Raw genomic sequence first — 17,004 nt, forward strand, 5'->3', positions numbered from 1 at the left:
TGTATAATGAACTTCTATATCCTTTTCCTGTGATTTTTGGTCACTAAATGTAAAGCAAACATAAATAATTCAAAGAGATTTGCCTGATCTCAGGCATTTTAAATGACAACTGTGCTGATTGAAGCAAATGTCACATCTAATCAGAGTGATCATATTTAGTATAGCTAATCTTATTCAGATGGAAAAGGCCTGTTCATGCTTTACTCATATGCAGGATATACCTATGACAAAGCAGGAATAGGGCCATGCTTCTTCCCTCAAACCCAATAGTCCCCATAGTAGCCTTGCCATCTATGACTGAACACAGTCTCCTGCCCTATACATAAGCACCTCCACCACCAATCTTTTCAACTGGTAAAAGTAGTCTGAAAATGTAGTTTCCATTATATGTGAGCCCATGGGATCAAGAAACCTGAAAAATCACAATTCCTGAGTGTGCAAAGAGCTTTCTTGAGTACAGGAGGATCGACCATTCAGATTGGTACTCTCCAAATATGGAGAGTGATGAAGAAGGGGTTAAACTCACTTCACACATGTGTTGTAACCCTGTGTGAATGCTCAAATAAGCAATGCTATAATGTAACCAATAAAGATAGTCAAGTACTGTATATTAAATGTTCTAGTTAAATTTGTGCACCTGATCATTTTGATCTCTGGTCTCCTCAATGAGGATATTATGTCTTAAAATTATCCTTCCAATATTGTAGTTTGTTTTGTACTCTTGTTTCATTGCTCCTAGAGACAGGCATTTGGGTATTCTGAAATACATAAGCATGTTACACACGGTGTCTCTCATAGTGGGTTAACCATAGAAAACATGCAATAGGGTATTATTTAATGGTGATAATTTATATGGCATGGTAAAATTTGGATTGGCTTTATCATACAGTCATTTTATTCCTTCATTATGTGTCATATCAGAAGATGTCTTCCTGTTTTAAAAGCATACTACACTAGGGTCTCATTATCCATGGGCTTGCAGATATAAGCATCTGTGGATGGCAAACCCGTTTGTCTTCAATGGTGGCATGTGCATGTGGCTGTGGTAGTGGCTATTCACATGTCACACCACCATTAGGAACAATGGGATGAGGTCCTACATTTTGTCATATCTGCAGGGAGGTCTGGAATGGATCCCCTGCAGGTATGAATGTCTGGTTGTATTACTACACACTAACTTGAATCACACTATTCTTTATTAGGGAATCATGCAGCCCTCCAGATACTGTTGAACTTAAATGCCAGGCAGCCCTAATCAGCACAGACTGTGATGAAAAATGATGGGAAACACAGTCCAAGAGCATGACGTGTGACACCCAGTTCTCACCCTAGCACTGTTCTCTCAAGTATGCATGAGTAACTTTTAAATTAATTTTTAGATTCTCAGATTCATTTTCTGTAACCAGTGATAGTCTACTGAACTGGACAGCACAGAGAACAGAAAAATAGTATTTGTTAAATAATAATTATAAAAAATAAGATGAAAATTTCTTTGCCCCATTCAAGTGCCTCATGCCTTTATGTCACTAATTCCCATTGATCACAGAGAGATTATCAAAACGTTGGGGACGAGGAGATATGTGAAGATCTCAGTGCAGTCCACAATGCAGTCCTGCTTCTCCTTAATTGTGTGGAGCTCCTTTGCCTGTATACCTAATTAACATGCAGGTGACTTATTTTCTACACAGAAAAGAGCTTTCTGCATGAAAAGTATATATGCATATTTTTGCGTAGAATACTGTATATAGTCGACTATTAGCCAACCTCATGTATAAGTTGAGGGAGTTTTTGGGGCCAAAATTGTGGATTTTGATTTGACCCATGGAGAGGTTGAGGGTAAAAATCAGGGGGCATGCAACAAAATATCTAGAAGATGAAGCAAAGAAGAACAATCCAAAAAAAATTAAAAATTCCAGCAGGCATAACTATTTGTGATCACACTGAAGTCTGGGTGGATGAGAGAGCAAAGGAGTGCTGTGCTTCTGGCATAGATTACCCTTTGGCCTTTCACCAGGGGATGGTTCCTTTTTTTTTTTTTTTTTGGTGTAAGAGTTAAAGTACAATACTAATATTCACCTGTGGATAAACTGACTCAGGTTTTTGAGGTCAAAATTTTAACTAAAATTTATAGACTTATGCATGAGTATATACAATAAGTTCCGAATTGCATGGAGTTAGCGTATCCCAAAATCCAAAAAAACATTTTAAAAAATATTTTTGGATATAGATATTATTTCCATCCCTTTTGTGAAAATGGACTACTCAGGAGCCTGGAGCCTTCTCTCCGGAAATGACTTTCTCTGTTTTCCCTATTCCTTGCTGTGCCTGCAACATTTTTACTTTTTGCTTCTATTGCTGGCATACCTCTGCCTCCTACACAGGTATAATTACATCAGAACTATTGCCCAGAATGATTTCTGACCATACCCTCTGAATGAACCTATTTATAAAGTTGTGGAACTGCAGTTGCCATCAATCATAGCCAGGACAATAGTAATGGATTACTAAAGCTGTAGCCTAACAACATTTGAAGGGCTGAGTATGTCTTATCCCTGAGGAGAAAGAGAAAGATACAGAGAGAGAGAGAGAGAGATTGCTGTTTTTCCCTTGTTTCTTTTATGGAATGGTAAACTGAAGGAATTCTTCCTCTTCTAAATAAAACACTTTTCATTCCATTGTTCCCTACCATGTATGGAGCCTTGGTTAAATGCCACTCATTCATCCACTCAGCCATCCATCCTTTAAAGGTCCACTTAGCCTTCCATCCTTTTGTAGGTCGATAAAACGAGTACCAAGTTTGTTAGGGGCAATTGGTTTACACACTATAAACTGTTCAGGGAGTGCTAGTTCATTGATAAGTGGTATAGAAATGTACTTGCTATTCCTAAGTAAAATAAGTTTCAATAAATATTTTAATATTTGCATCTTGGATAGTAGCCTCTTTAAAATCCTTTCGAAATGGTTTAACATTCCTGGGGAAAAAAGTTTTATACAGTGGGTCCTTGGTATCCCCTGGGGTTTGGTTCCAGGTCCCCCATGGATACCAAAATTTGTGGTTTGCTGTTTGGATTTTTTAATTTTTTAAAAAAAGACATTCTTCAGCCATGGATGTTTGAATCCATGAATGCAGAATCTGTGGATATGGAAGATACATCATGCTAATTAAAAGAAACTAGCATTTACACATCTCTTTTTTTGTTGTTGTCATTTGCAGAGCCTCCTACTCCTATTGCACCCCCTGAACTTCTAGCAGTTGGAGCCACATATTTGTGGATCAAACCAAATGCCAACTCTATCATTGGCGATGGGCCTATTATCCTGAAAGAGGTAGAATACCGTACAACCAATGGGAACTGGGCTGAAACCCATATTGTTGATTCACCCAATTACAAGTTATGGCATCTGGACCCAGATGTGGAGTATGAGATTAGAGTGCTTCTTACCCGTCCTGGAGAAGGAGGAACTGGACCTCCTGGACCTCCGCTCACAACAAGAACAAAATGTGCAGGTAAGCCAACTTGATTTTAACAGTAAGTGCTTTGTAAATGGGATAAAACCAGAGTAACATTAAGATATTGGTTATTTGGTTTTGATGTTTCCTGATGCTCAGTGGTTAACTTAAATATAAATTAAGTATGGCATAATTTTTTTTTAAAAAAATAAACCACACAACTAGTTGTAACTTCCTCCCAGCACATAATGTTACAATTATTTTAGAGGATGTGTATTCTACATAAATTCAGGGTGGCTTATCATACATGGACAGAATAATCCTCTGGACTGGGAGATGGAGAAATGAGGTGTCTGTTCCATGCTGTCTCTTTCATTATACCAATATTTCTGTTTTATTGTATTGTGATCTCTCTATGACACATATCTGGAATACAATTAGATCAAGGGCAGTGGCCACAGATACAGAGGTGGTGAAACGTACTGCTCATCATCCTGCACCCAAACTAGGGTTGTTGGTTTTCCCTTTGTTTCATGGTTTTGTACAATGGTGGCATTTTAGACAAAATTTGAGCAAGGGAGAAAGCAGAAAGCAGAAAGCTCTTAAACTATTTTGGCAAGGAGATACCTAATGTCTGTAGTCCAGGGAATTGGAAACTGCAGCCCTTCAGTATTGTAGAACTGTGACTTCCATAATCACTAATTGTGATTCCTGCTGGCTGGGGGTGATGAGGTGTTGAGGTACAGCTACACCTGAAGGATCTCAGGTTTCCACCCTGTTGGAAAGTCATTATGAAAATGAAGAATCATGGTAGATGTGGCTGCCAGCAAAGTAGACATCTTTTCCAGCAAACCTGACAGGCATTTTAGCAAGTAGTAAAATAATCATTTATAAAAAATACAAAAGAGGAAAGTGTGGGAAAATTAAAATTCATCCCTATGGCTGACATCATAAGAATGAAGCTATTGCTACAATACCCTGCCATGAAAATTGTGTGTCTGTGTGTGTGTGTTCTATAGGGAGCTATTTGATTCTGTCTGTCTCAAAATAGAAGCAGGATAGCAGAATTCTAAATCTACTGAAATCTTTGAAAAAATGTAGAAGCTGACTCCATTAACTGACACCTAACTGAGTGTCAGGACTGATTAAATTACAGGACAAGAGCGAATGTCCCCAGACAAAGAGTTCTATCTCCCAATGTGAGATAATGCCCTATGGACTGGAAATCACACTGACAGGGAAAGCCACCTTTAAGGCAAAGTAATTGGGTCAATGTACCTTTTTTGCTGTTGTTGTTGATCAAAAATACAATTCTCCTATCCCAACTAAGTGAGTTTTGAGACAAAATGGTTAAACATACAAGGTCACCCTTTCATAATTGTCATTAGTTTAGTCCTGTTCTAACTCAGGAAAACTTTCTTTTCCTTTTTCTTCTCTTCACTGCTCCCAGCTTCTCAGGATTTAGGAGAGTTATGTTACCCCTAAATCTCTCTGCACCCACCCCCATAATATCCTGTGTGCCAAAATCCTCTTAGCATGGTGAATTTTAAATTAATATTGTCTCCTTTTGTGTTGTATTAATTCCTAGTTATGAAACTCTACTATAATATTAGTTGTTTCCCAGTACTATAATTGTGTATATTTTTTTCAAATGTCTTTATTGTTTCCCATAAAATAAAACAAACAGACAACTTACTAAGCAAAACATTCACCCAAGACAACACATATTGACTCATTCCTACACACCATTTAAAAACTATAAACAAAGTGGACAAAACTTCCTATCCTTTCCTATGACTATTTATTTTATAACCAGTAATGATACTGGGGTTATTGACTCCAATCAGTCCAAAACACTACTAAAGTCAAAAGATCCCTTATAGGTATGTGCGAGCAGCAAAGTGAGCAAAATGCTCGCAAAGTGACTGGAGTAGTGGGATGGAGGGAATTGTTTTAATCTGCTCCTAGGTTGCTACAAAAAATGGGGTCATTCATGATTCATTGGTGTCTTATAATCCTAGTACATAGATGTGCTCTCTCTCTCTCTCTCTCTCTCTCTCTCTGTGTGTGTGTGTGTGTGTGTGTGTGTGTGATGTACCTCATTCAGTAATCAGCATGATGGCTTTAGGTAAGGGACAGAAAAGACTTGCCTTTACAGTTTCAGGTGGAGTGAGAGGTAAGAAGTATAGATTCTAGGTTCCCAATAGGCTCATTATTAGAGAACATGCTAGTCTCATCTTCTGTTAATCCTCCCAAAGACTCCCATTACTGCCAAATTATACAGCCTGCAGCCAAAAATCATTTTGTAATGGATTGTTTCAAATGACTTAAATAAAAAACAGAATGACTCTGAAAAGTCAAAACCTGCCAGTTTGGGAGGCTGGTTGCTTCATAATACAGGATACCTGAGGCAGAGCCTTTCCTGTCTACCACATCTCAGCCTTTTTAATATAGGATGCCACAGCTCACAAGAGGTCCCAGTATAACATGAGGAAGTGCATGTTCCTTAAAAATACTTTAATGTAATGCACCATACTTAAAATATAATGCATCTGTTGTGCACCATGCACCTTCCATATTGATATGTTACATTTCCCCCCCTACAGACGTTGATGTGGTCTTGTAGCCATATAAAAAGAAATTTCAACATCAGAATGTTTGCACCTGGAACCAATATTATAAAATCCATGAGTGAACATCTGACCTATTGTTAAGGGAAACAGTAATGAAAATCACATCTCCCAACTTACCCTCTGTGTGTGTGTGTGTGTGTGTGTGTGTGTGTGTGTAGAGGGGGGAGTGTCAGTTGCAGTTCAGGGCTAGGGAGAGGAAATAGGCCCCACCTTTTCTGGTGCGGTAGGGTTTTCTCTTCCCAGACACCCATTCCATTTTCACAGGCTTGGGGAAGGGCAAGCAAACTAGCCAATTCGATGCAACCTGGTTGGCTGGTAGTTGGTTTCACTCATGCCTATGCCAGGCTTTATCAGCTAGGCTCCAGTACCCCTTTCACCAATCATCTCAGCAGCTTGGCCTCCCTCCCCACACTTTAATAACTCAGTGGGTGCATTATTTGTCATAAATATATCAATATCATAATTTGTCAAAACTTTGGTACAGATTTGTCATGGAATCCAGATCCAGTTGGGAAAGAGATGAGGTCTGTGTGCTCATCAGGACTCGTAAAGGAGGTGATGGTCTATCAGGCTTTTGCCCCTTATTCTACCACTTTTATCACTTTATCAACAGCTGTAAGGTCCTGCCTAAATCATTCCTGCCACCATATGTGAAGACTTCCACAAACCCACTACTATCACTAGGAGTGAGAGCTTGCCCTTGCCTACCTCTGTCACCAATGTAAGGACCTCCTCCTGTTCCACTGCTGTTGTTGGGTGATTTCTGGAACACTAGAATCCTACTGGGTGGTGTAGCAGGTGAACCCTGAACAAGCCAATGAAGGCATTTACTCAAAACCAAATATTACCGTTGATCAGGAGGGGGGTTTAAAATGATGTTACAGTAGGGTCTATTGGTTTCTGTTGGTTCTGGTTGTCTCCTCTACAAATTGAGCAAACAACTTTGTTCAAACTAGATCTCAATTCCAGGTTACCTGTCCAGGGTCCTGAATCTTTGCCATTGACTAACATGAGGAAAAACACTTTTTAAATTTGGTTCCTCCCTTCACCCATCACTCTGGGCACCAACAGTGGGCCTACTATATGCCCTCAAGGTTCCTGTGCAGGATATTATTCAACCCAGTGGACACCATGGCCTGTTACAGACTGCCAAAATAAAGCTGCTTCGGGTCTCTTTGGAGGTATGCTATTTAAATGATGCATGGGTCCTAAGAGTCCGGAGGTCACACCAAAGCCACACTCCATTCCTAAGCACTGGAGTGCAGCTTTGGTGCAGCTTCTGGATTCTTACGATGCATGCATCATTTAAATAGCATACCTCCAAAGAGACCTGAAGCAGCTTTATTTTGGCAGTCTGAAACAGGCCCATCTCTTTGTTTCCTCTGCTTCCATCCCAGACACTGTGTCTGAACCCAATCTAGAGAGAGAGAGAGAGAGAGAGAGAGAGAGAGAGTGTTCCTGGAGGCCAAAAGTATATGATATACAAAAGAACAACACTTTATTAACAGAAGTTAAATACAACATAGCAGGTTAATACCATAATACAATTAAAACAAATATTTCACTCTCTTACATACACTTCTGTAGGAAAACTAACTCAGGTCCAAAACATATTGGCCAAAAGGGCTGCTGTCAGGCTGTGTTGGGGGTTTACACAAGGCATGCCCCGAACGTGGTTGGAAACCACAAAAAAAGAAACAAAACATAAGTGTGACCCCAAGTGATATGAAAAAATAAATGCCCACACTGTCCTCTGTGGATCTACATAAATATGAGTCTTCCATATTTTATTTTCTAATATAAAACCTGGTCATGCTGGAGTGAAAATTAAATAATAGACAAATATTTGTTTGCAATCATAGGATGAACCCATCTCCACAGGCATGCATCTCAACAAACTAAATATGGTGCAGCCATCCATCTTGTTTGGTCTGCTTACCACATCTCATGTATGTTTTCTCCACAGTATTTTGCAACTCTTGAATACAGTACATGCCACTTGGGGCTCTTCAGTTCTTTGTGGGGATATATTTATTTACTCCCACATCAATGAGAAAACTATGTTAATTGTTCATCCTAACCTGAGAGAATAAAATAGTTGTAGACCTATCTCCCTAAATATATGTACATTTCACCATTCATTTATACTTTGTCATTGTTGTTGTTATGAAAATAATTATGATTATATAACCAGAGCACCTTCTGAAGGCAGGTCATTTCCTGTGAGAGTTTGGAGGGATAGCTTTGCACACTTCTTTCTCAAGCAAAAATAACATGTTTGTTATTTTAAATATATATTTTAGAGCTAGGCCAGAGAAATGCATAAGCATGTAAAGTCGAAGGCTTTCATGGCCGGCATCCATAATTTTGTGTGGGTTTTTCGGGCTATGTGACCATGTTCTAGCAGAGTTTCTTTCTGACGTTTCACCGGCATCTGTGGCTGGCATCTTCAGATGCCAGCCACAGATGCCGGCGAAACATCAGAAAGAAACTCTGCTAGAACATGGCCACATAGCCCGAAAAAACCAAAAAAAAAACTATGCATAGGCATGTTTGCATGTTTGTTATAAAATGGCCCAACAACCATGACCCAGCCAAAGTAACCTATTTTTATTTTTATATATTTTACTTTTTAAAAATCATTCTGCATGTTTTCACTAATTATTATTATTATTATTATTATTTATTTATTTATAACCCGCTCTTCAGCCTAAAGGCTATCAGAGCAGCTTACAAATTGTTGATTAGATATTTCCCTGCCCTCAGGCTTACAATCTAAAGAGACAAGACACAAAAGGAGAAGGGGATGGCAGTGGGGAAGAGGAAAAGTCCAACAGATCTTCTCTCCCTCGGAGGCCTGGACCATGGCAGATGGACTGGAGGGAGGGCCCTTCTTTTTACTCTGATTAGGCCCGATGGAGCTGGCCTGTCCTTCTCTCCCTCTCGATGGTGGATGGAGGGAGGGCTTTCTTCTTTCAGGCAAGGCCCAATGGAGCTAGGTTGCCTTTCTCTCCCTGTGGATGATGGTGGATGGAGAGGGGGGCTCTTCTTTCAGGCAGGCCTTGATGGAGTTGGGTTGGCTTACTCTCCCTGTGGATGATGGTGGATGGAGGGGAGGGCTCTTCTTTTAGGCAAGCCCTGATGGGGTTGGGTTGCCTTACTCTCCCTGTGGATGATGGTAGATGGAGGGGAGGGCTCTTCTTTCAGGCAAGCCCTGATGGAGCTGATGGTGGATGGAAGGGAGGGCTCTTTTTTCAGGCAAGCCCTGATGGAGCTGGGTTGCTTTTCTCTCCCTGTGGATGATGGTGGCTGGAGGGGAGGCTCTTCTATAATAGGCATTATCTTAGGTTGAGGTCATCACTCATTCCAATTGCTAGTTCCACATAGAGCAGACCCATAAATTAACTGAATTTCTACAAATGTTATATTAATCAGAAATTAACTCAGCTGTTCTCCTCAGAAATTAACTCAGCTGTTCTCCTCTAGTTAACACTAGCAATTGGATTTGGACTATCTCCCTTACTATTTCAATTCCCATGCACCTGCACATCTTTTAACAAGAGGCAGACCTTAGATGTTAGAGGCTGGCAAATAAAAAATCCTAGACTTAAAGAACAAGCCAAGCTTTGCCAGTGGAAAGGATTAAAGAGGAAAGTGGGTAAAAAGAGTTGACCCATTTGAAACTAGAGGTTGAATAAAAGCATTTGAATGATTATAAACATAAAGGTTAATGCTTTGTTTCAGATTGTGGTCTACTGCTTTGTGAAGAATAGTCTCTCTGTTTTACAAAGAACAATGTTCTATAACTGTAAATGAATATATTTTGTAATTGCTCTGAAGCACCAGTTCCGCTTTGGTTCCATTCCATGCAATAGTGGCAGAATTTATTCAGTACACCATTTCTAGTTTTCAAAAACATGGCTTTTTCCTTTTGAAAACAAAACAAAATGAAACAATGAGATCTTCTTGTAGATCCAGTGACAAGCTTGTTTAGGGCCCCTGTTGTGAATCCTGGCCCCAGTTTTCAAAATGCTAAATTTATCCACATTATCTATACATAATTATTGCAACTTTTTCATGTGGAAGAAATTAAAGTGGTCTTCCTAAACTATCTTCCAGAATCCTGAATTCCAAATTACCACATTTATAAGGTAGAATTTCAGAGCAAAGAACAGAATACAGCAGTCAGATTCTGTAAACATTCTTGGTTGTATCTAATTTATCACTTCATTTTCAAATAAGAATAGGTAACCAGGGTCTTATTAGTTGGTAAGTGGAGGGTGGACAGTCATTTATAAGAAACAGTTAAGATTTCTGTTCTTGGTAAGAGATTGGACTAGAAAATCCTTGAGAATCCTTTCTAGTTCTGATTCCTTCTGATGATTATATAAATCATTTCCTATTTCTAATTCCTTTCAAAATGGTGTGAACCTAAATACTGTCACTCTGAAGCCTCAAGTTGTAAGAAGATCAGGTGTGTGTATGTGCATATCTCAAGCATAAACCATGGCTGCTGTTAGAATTTATCAATATGCTTTTGTATCTTTATTTCTTCCTTTTTTTTTACTTGTTTTGGCTCTGTTGAAGTAATATTTAAACCCGCAAGGTGTCTGCAGAAACAAGGCTGTGTTGTATTGATGATGCAATTAATACAATTGCATACTCCCTTTTTTTATAATATAGCAGCTAGGCAATATCACAGTGTATTAGAAAGAAATATTTGGTGATGTTAAGACAACATACCCTGAAGCAGAGAGAAAAGTATAATGAAAATCTCCTTTACTAATGTCTAATGCTCTAGTACTACTTTGTGGCATTTTAAATAAGATAGCAATCTACAAAATAGACTTCTGTTCAGTAAGAAGAGGCAGTTTTCGAAATATGTTCTTTTTTCATATCTGTAAGTTTCAAGTGAAGCACAGTATGTGGAAGTTCTTTCCAGTCCAGTAGTAACTTTCAAAAATGACTACATTACTGTATTTTAATAAGTGTTGAAATGAACCAAAAACAACAACAACAACCCTTCTCTTTGATACTCTTATTACCTTACTAGTCTGAACACTTGAAAGAAATGGTGTAGATACTATAGACCAATGGAATGAGCATATTTGCTTTCACAATATTTCCATAGCATGATCAGTGTAGTAAGATATGATTATCAAAAGTCATTTTGCTCATCTTCATCACCTATGTGGTAAACATTTCTTGAATAAATTAACCTTTTCTTTCTTACTGCTTAAATAATTTGCCCATTTGTTAGACTCTGAACCTATCCAGTTCAGGTTCCAAATATTATTCTTTCACTTTAACATTTGTATAGCACAATAAGATAGGGCAGCCCTCTCCAACCCAGATGTGTTGGACTATGACAGCCTGCCTACCAACATCATTACTTTGCATGGTGGCAGGAGATGCTGGGTGTGTGTTTGTGTCATTGACTAAGATATTTAGATGGTTCCAGAAGGGACAAGGCCAAATTAGGTTAAAGAATGTTGTACAATAAATTGTAATTTCAGCTGTTCAATAGTAGTTACAAATAGGCCACTATTTTCACATTTTGCAATTGTGATACTATGGACCCATTCACAGTACACAATTAAAGCAGTATATCCCACTTTACTTGCCATGGCAACATTCTATGAAATCCTGGATGTTGTGGTTTGGTAAGTCAGTCTATGGCACAGTGGTCTGAGTGTTGGACTAGGCCTCTGGAGACCAGGATGAAGTATACCTCCTCAATGGAAAACTTATACATGGATTTTTTTTCTGAGCAGTCTTAGGGTATTACAAGATCCTTCTACATACTGACACAGATTAATATCTTTCAATACTTGGTATAACTGACAGTTCAAGCGAACAGAAAATATGTCTTTAAGAATCGATTCTGTCTAAATGTCAGAAGATGATTTAATTCCCACCTTTCTACCTTGACCAGCCTTCAGGAAGAGGTTTTCCTGATTGCTTATGTTTTTCTTCATTTTGCTACAGAATGGGAGTGCAAGATGCACTTTTAATTGTGGGTGATTCGCTGGGGAGATGTGGCTCTTTTTATGGTCAAAAATACACCTTGCCCTAGAGTCATTTTTGATGGGAATCTTTAAAAATGTGAAATTGGCCTATCTCACATTTTTTAAAAAAATTTTCCATTTTCTTTTTCTCCCACAGCCCATTAAATCTGTATGTTTAGGCTGCCATGGAAATAAATTTTAAAAATGCAACATACTGATGAGCTGAAATAGTGAGATGTTGTTCAAAAGTTGTTTGTTTTCATTTACTTTTTTTTAATGAAAGCAATGATTCTGACACTCTTTTTAGTAAAAGAAAAGGTATACTCAGGGATGAACTTCAATTTATGTTAAATGCATAACTCACAGTTTAATGTTACTAACTTCTGAACATTCAGGTAAATGTAACAATGGGGCCAAAGGCTGCTTTCCCTCTTTTTAAATCAGATTCACAAGGGGGAAAAAGAAGCTGGGGGAGATTTGAATTCCTTGTAACCTCTTGAATCAAGCTACCATACACTTATCTGTTTTTTGTTTTGTTTGTTTTAAGACAGCAACTTTATGCTATAGCATTGTGCCATCTCTACCAGACTGTACTATTTGGGATTAAGAGGATTCTTCTAAAACCATTTTGTTCTATTATTGTTAATTAATTAATTAATTAATTAGTTAGTTAGTTTTTTGTGGGTTTTTCGGGCTATGTGGCGATGTTCTAGCAGAAATTTCTCTGAAGATGCCAGCCACAGGTGCTGGTGAAACGTCAGAAAGAGACTCTGCTAGAACATGGCCACATAGCCCAAAAACCCACAAAAAACTATGGATGCCAGCCATGAAAGCCTTTGACTTTACAATTAATTAATTAATAATACTAAATACTTCAAAAATGGCATTATTTACTTTTCCACTGCTATCATATCCTAAAATATTTCTTCCTTTGCTGCTTGTACACAAATTTTGATAATTGTGCTAATCATGGTTAAAGAGTTCAGCTAAAATAAAATAAAATAAACAGGTTGTCCCCAACTGTATTCATATAAGTTTATAGTTACAGTCATTTATGTTTGAACAAGTGACCTCAGACATACTTTCATGCTAAATCCTATCTATTCTACCCTCTGCTCTTGCTTCTCAAACTAACTCATATCTTCAAATCCTAACACACCTTTCCTAGTTGTATTTCTGTCTTCCTTTTGACCATGAAATTTTCTTTTTTTTTCTAGACAACAATAATTCACTGCACTCCTATATTCTCCCTCACCCAATCCTCTTTGCCCTCCCATCTTGCTTTTAAAAAACTTTACAATACAATTTGTGTAACTATTATATAATACAAATTTGTACAAGCATGTAATACAGCCAGGCACCACGGGCACACGTTAAAATAGCTTGTAGTTTAATATGTTTGATTTTCACAGCAGCATATATCCATTAATACTTCAGTAGCTTATTTCCTCCATTATGTATAATATGTTTTAAAATTAAGGTTCTGTGTTCATTTTCAATCTTCCTTCCCAGTGCACCTAATCTTGTGAAGATTTCCATTACCCATGCCAATAGTTAAAGTGAGCTCATCATGTACTGGTTTATAAATATCACACAGTGTTACTAGAAGTAAACTTCATTACCAAGCATCCCTCTGTGCTCTCCATAAGGAATAAACAACAGACCTCACATTTATTGCTCCACCCATCCAAAAATCTGACTTAAGTAGATAGGGACACTGTGTGGTTGCCAGTTCGGGATCATCTCAAGCTCTGAGATCCAGTTCAGGATCATCTCAAGCTCTGACATTTCCAGACCAAAACCTGAGACCTAGGGATGCTTCCTTAAGAATTATGCATTAGGTACCAACCACTTTTTTCACAGCTTGCCATTTACAAAGAGAGAGAATATATTTTCCTATTTGGAAATTAAGACAGAAATCTTATCTAAAGGGGCTGTTCCCAAATCCAGATGAAATGAGAAGATTAATCTTCTTCACTTACCTAGGGAGATGGAATAAGATGCATTTAACCTAATCTATTTGCAACTAGCATCTTGCTTCTCAGATCTGAATGTCCTGATGTGTAGCTTGTGTTTAGGACAAGAAGCTACTTTTAGGACAGAATATGGAGAAACAGAATGGTTCCCAATTGGAAAGGGGATCTGGCAAGCCTGCAATCTATTGTTTAATTTGTATGCTTATAACATCATACAAAAAACAGGATTGGAGGCAGAGGAGGGAGGCATCAAACTTGGAGGAAGGAACATCAACAGTCTAAAATATGCCAATGACACCATAATACTAGCAGAAAATATCAGGGATAATAGAAAGATTATTGAAGAAAGCCAGGTCAGAAAGTCCAAAGTCAGGTTTACAGCTGAACATGGAGAAAACAAAAATTCTGACCACAAATGAACTATTTAATTTTAAAGTAATTAGAAATAGTCTGAGATTTTCCATACTTGGGATCTGTCATCAATCAGACCAGAGACTGCAGTCAAGAAATCAGAAGAAGAGTAGATCTTGGAAGGACAGCTATGAAAGAACTAGACAAGATCCTGAAGTGTAAAGATATATCATTAAATACTAAAGTTAGGATTGTCTATGCTATAGTATTTCCCATTTCTATTTGTGGTTGTGAGAACTACACAGATAAGAATGCTGATGGGGGGGAAACTCATTTGAGATGTGGTGTTGGAGAAGAGTTCTGAGAATACCATGGACTACTAAAAAGACAAATGAATGGGTCCTAGAGCAAATCAGGCCTGAACTCTCCCTGGAAGCAAAGGCGGGTTACAGACCGCCATTAGGGACATCCTGAGGACGTCCCAGTTTGAAAAAGGGGCATCTCTTCCAGACGCCCCTAACCTTATCACGGACAGAGTCCGTGACAAATGGCGGCGGGCGTTCCACACGGCCGCTGCCATATTGACGTAGCGGACGCTGTGCGTCTGCACGTCGTGCCCCTGAAGTGACACTGTGAGTGCGTGACTAGCACCTCGCGGCGTCTCTTCCAGGGCCCAGGAAGGAGCGCGATTTCCATGCTCCTTCCTTGGAGCGTCTGGGAGCCGCACGATTTGGCCGCTGCGGCTCCCGGACGCTGCAAGCGGAGGCAGAGCCAGACCACCGCAATCCGGTGGTCTGTAACGCCCCAAAGATGACTAAACTGAGCTTGTCATATTTGGGGCATATCATGAGAAGAAAGGACTCACTAGAAAAGACAGTAATGTTTGGTAAAGTGGAGGGCAATAGGAAAAGAGGAAGACTGCATTCAAGATGGATAGATTCAATTGGAGATTAATGACCATTAATAAAGGAGCTGAGTAGGGTGCTTGAGGATAGGGTGACTTGTGGGTCTCTCATACATTGGACCACCATGGGCCAAGGTTGACTCAAAGATAGTTAACAACAACAACAACAACAACAACAACATTTGCTTCTAGATAGAAGGTATATAGACAGCAGAGGGTGAGCCTTGGCACAACAATGACTGTGAGAGAAGGAGGAAGCTAGCTAAGTAAATAAATATATAGACACCATTTGGAAAGTCTTTGCAAGTTGCAGCCACAGACTAATTGAGCCTTGCACATTTTTAGAAAGCTGTGGCTTTATTATCTGGGCTGGAGATCAGCACACAGTCCACTCCTCTTGCATGGAGATGACCCCCCAAAACAGGGGAATTTGCACCCTTATCTCTCCCCAGGAACTGGCCCATGAACACTGGTGCCTTAGAGCCAGGCCCTGAGTTCTGGCAACCCTAATAATATAGCTGGTTAGGGAGCAAAGCCCACCCATGTTTCATTTTGAATTGTGAAGAAGATGTAGTTTAAGGCCACTTTGAAGATAAGATAAATTGCCCTTTCTCCCATAACACTAAGCATAGTCCTTCATGAGATGTGAGGAAGACAGCCATCCAAAGATCTTGCCAAAAAAGATCTTGAATTATAGTCCTAGTCAATGCTCACCACTTCTGGCAATATCAATTAGAAAGCAGCACAAGCACCTCTATAGACCAATATATCTACAGCCAGGACAAAATACATTTACTATGAGGAATGGAATGTGTGTGTGTGTGGTTTCCTATTTTTATCTGTCTGTGGACCTGGTAAAATTTTTTATTGATTTAGTGAACCAATAACACAACAAAACCACAAATTCCAGTTTGTGGGCTTGCTAAAATTCAGATGAATTAGCAAAGTGCAAATCTGCACACTGGCTGGTATATGGCTGTAGTCCCACTTAAACTCCCAGCATGGATCACGACAAATCATTATCCTCTCCAAATTACTCTGTTGCAACCTATTCTAAAGATTTGTCTGAGCTGCCTGCATTTCTCTACTGTTTGTCTTTGTCATATATGCAATACAATCCATGTTCCATTCTATGATAGTTGTCTTCTGTTATTTACTTCCATTGGGTGTACTTCTTGCATAAACATATTTTTGTTGTCATAGTTGTGTTGTGTCATCAAATTGGCTTCAATTTATAGTGACCCTATAAATGACAGACCTCCAAATTTCTTGTTACTAACAACACTACTCAGTTCTTGCAAACTCAGAGGCTTTGATTCCTTTAACCTTCCTTCCTCTTCAGCTGTCAAGGTAGACTTAACACTGAATGCAAAAGGTCTGATAAATCTCAGATTTTCTGTATTTCTTCTGTCCTTACGGACTACAACTCCTAGAAAACTCCAGTTTCCCAAGGAACTGTGTGTTATTGTACTGATTGTTTTTTCTTTTGGGGGGGGGACTACAGCTCCCAGACATTGCTGATAGAAGACAATGTTTTCATTCCTTGTCCTTCAAGAAAAGGTAGTGGGGTGTTTTTTTTAAAATCAAATATGTGAGATACTGAGGACTTTAGACGTGTAGGTTTTTGAGCAGAGTATTTAAAAGTCTAGGAATGAATCCCATATTTGTGCTTTATCAGGGT

At 38.9% G+C, this 17,004-nt stretch overlaps 1 protein-coding gene across 14 annotated transcripts in view; it reads left to right on the top strand.

Annotated features, from left to right (window-relative positions):
• The window catches only part of LOC149315753 (receptor-type tyrosine-protein phosphatase T), an 849,328-nt gene that overhangs the window by 455,975 nt on the left and 376,349 nt on the right, over positions 1–17,004 (top strand). For all 14 annotated transcript variants that reach the window (XM_089514002.1, XM_089514000.1, XM_089514008.1 and 11 more), the window contains exon 7: positions 3,215–3,508. In XM_089514002.1, the coding sequence (XP_089370128.1) occupies positions 3,215–3,508 (294 nt within the window). The remainder of the gene's footprint in view (positions 1–3,214; positions 3,509–17,004) is intronic.

Source organism: Sceloporus occidentalis, unplaced genomic scaffold (assembly GCF_023333645.1).
Source record: "Sceloporus occidentalis isolate IW3139 unplaced genomic scaffold, rSceOcc1.0.p SCAF_3, whole genome shotgun sequence".
Taxonomy (NCBI): domain Eukaryota; kingdom Metazoa; phylum Chordata; class Lepidosauria; order Squamata; family Phrynosomatidae; genus Sceloporus; species Sceloporus occidentalis.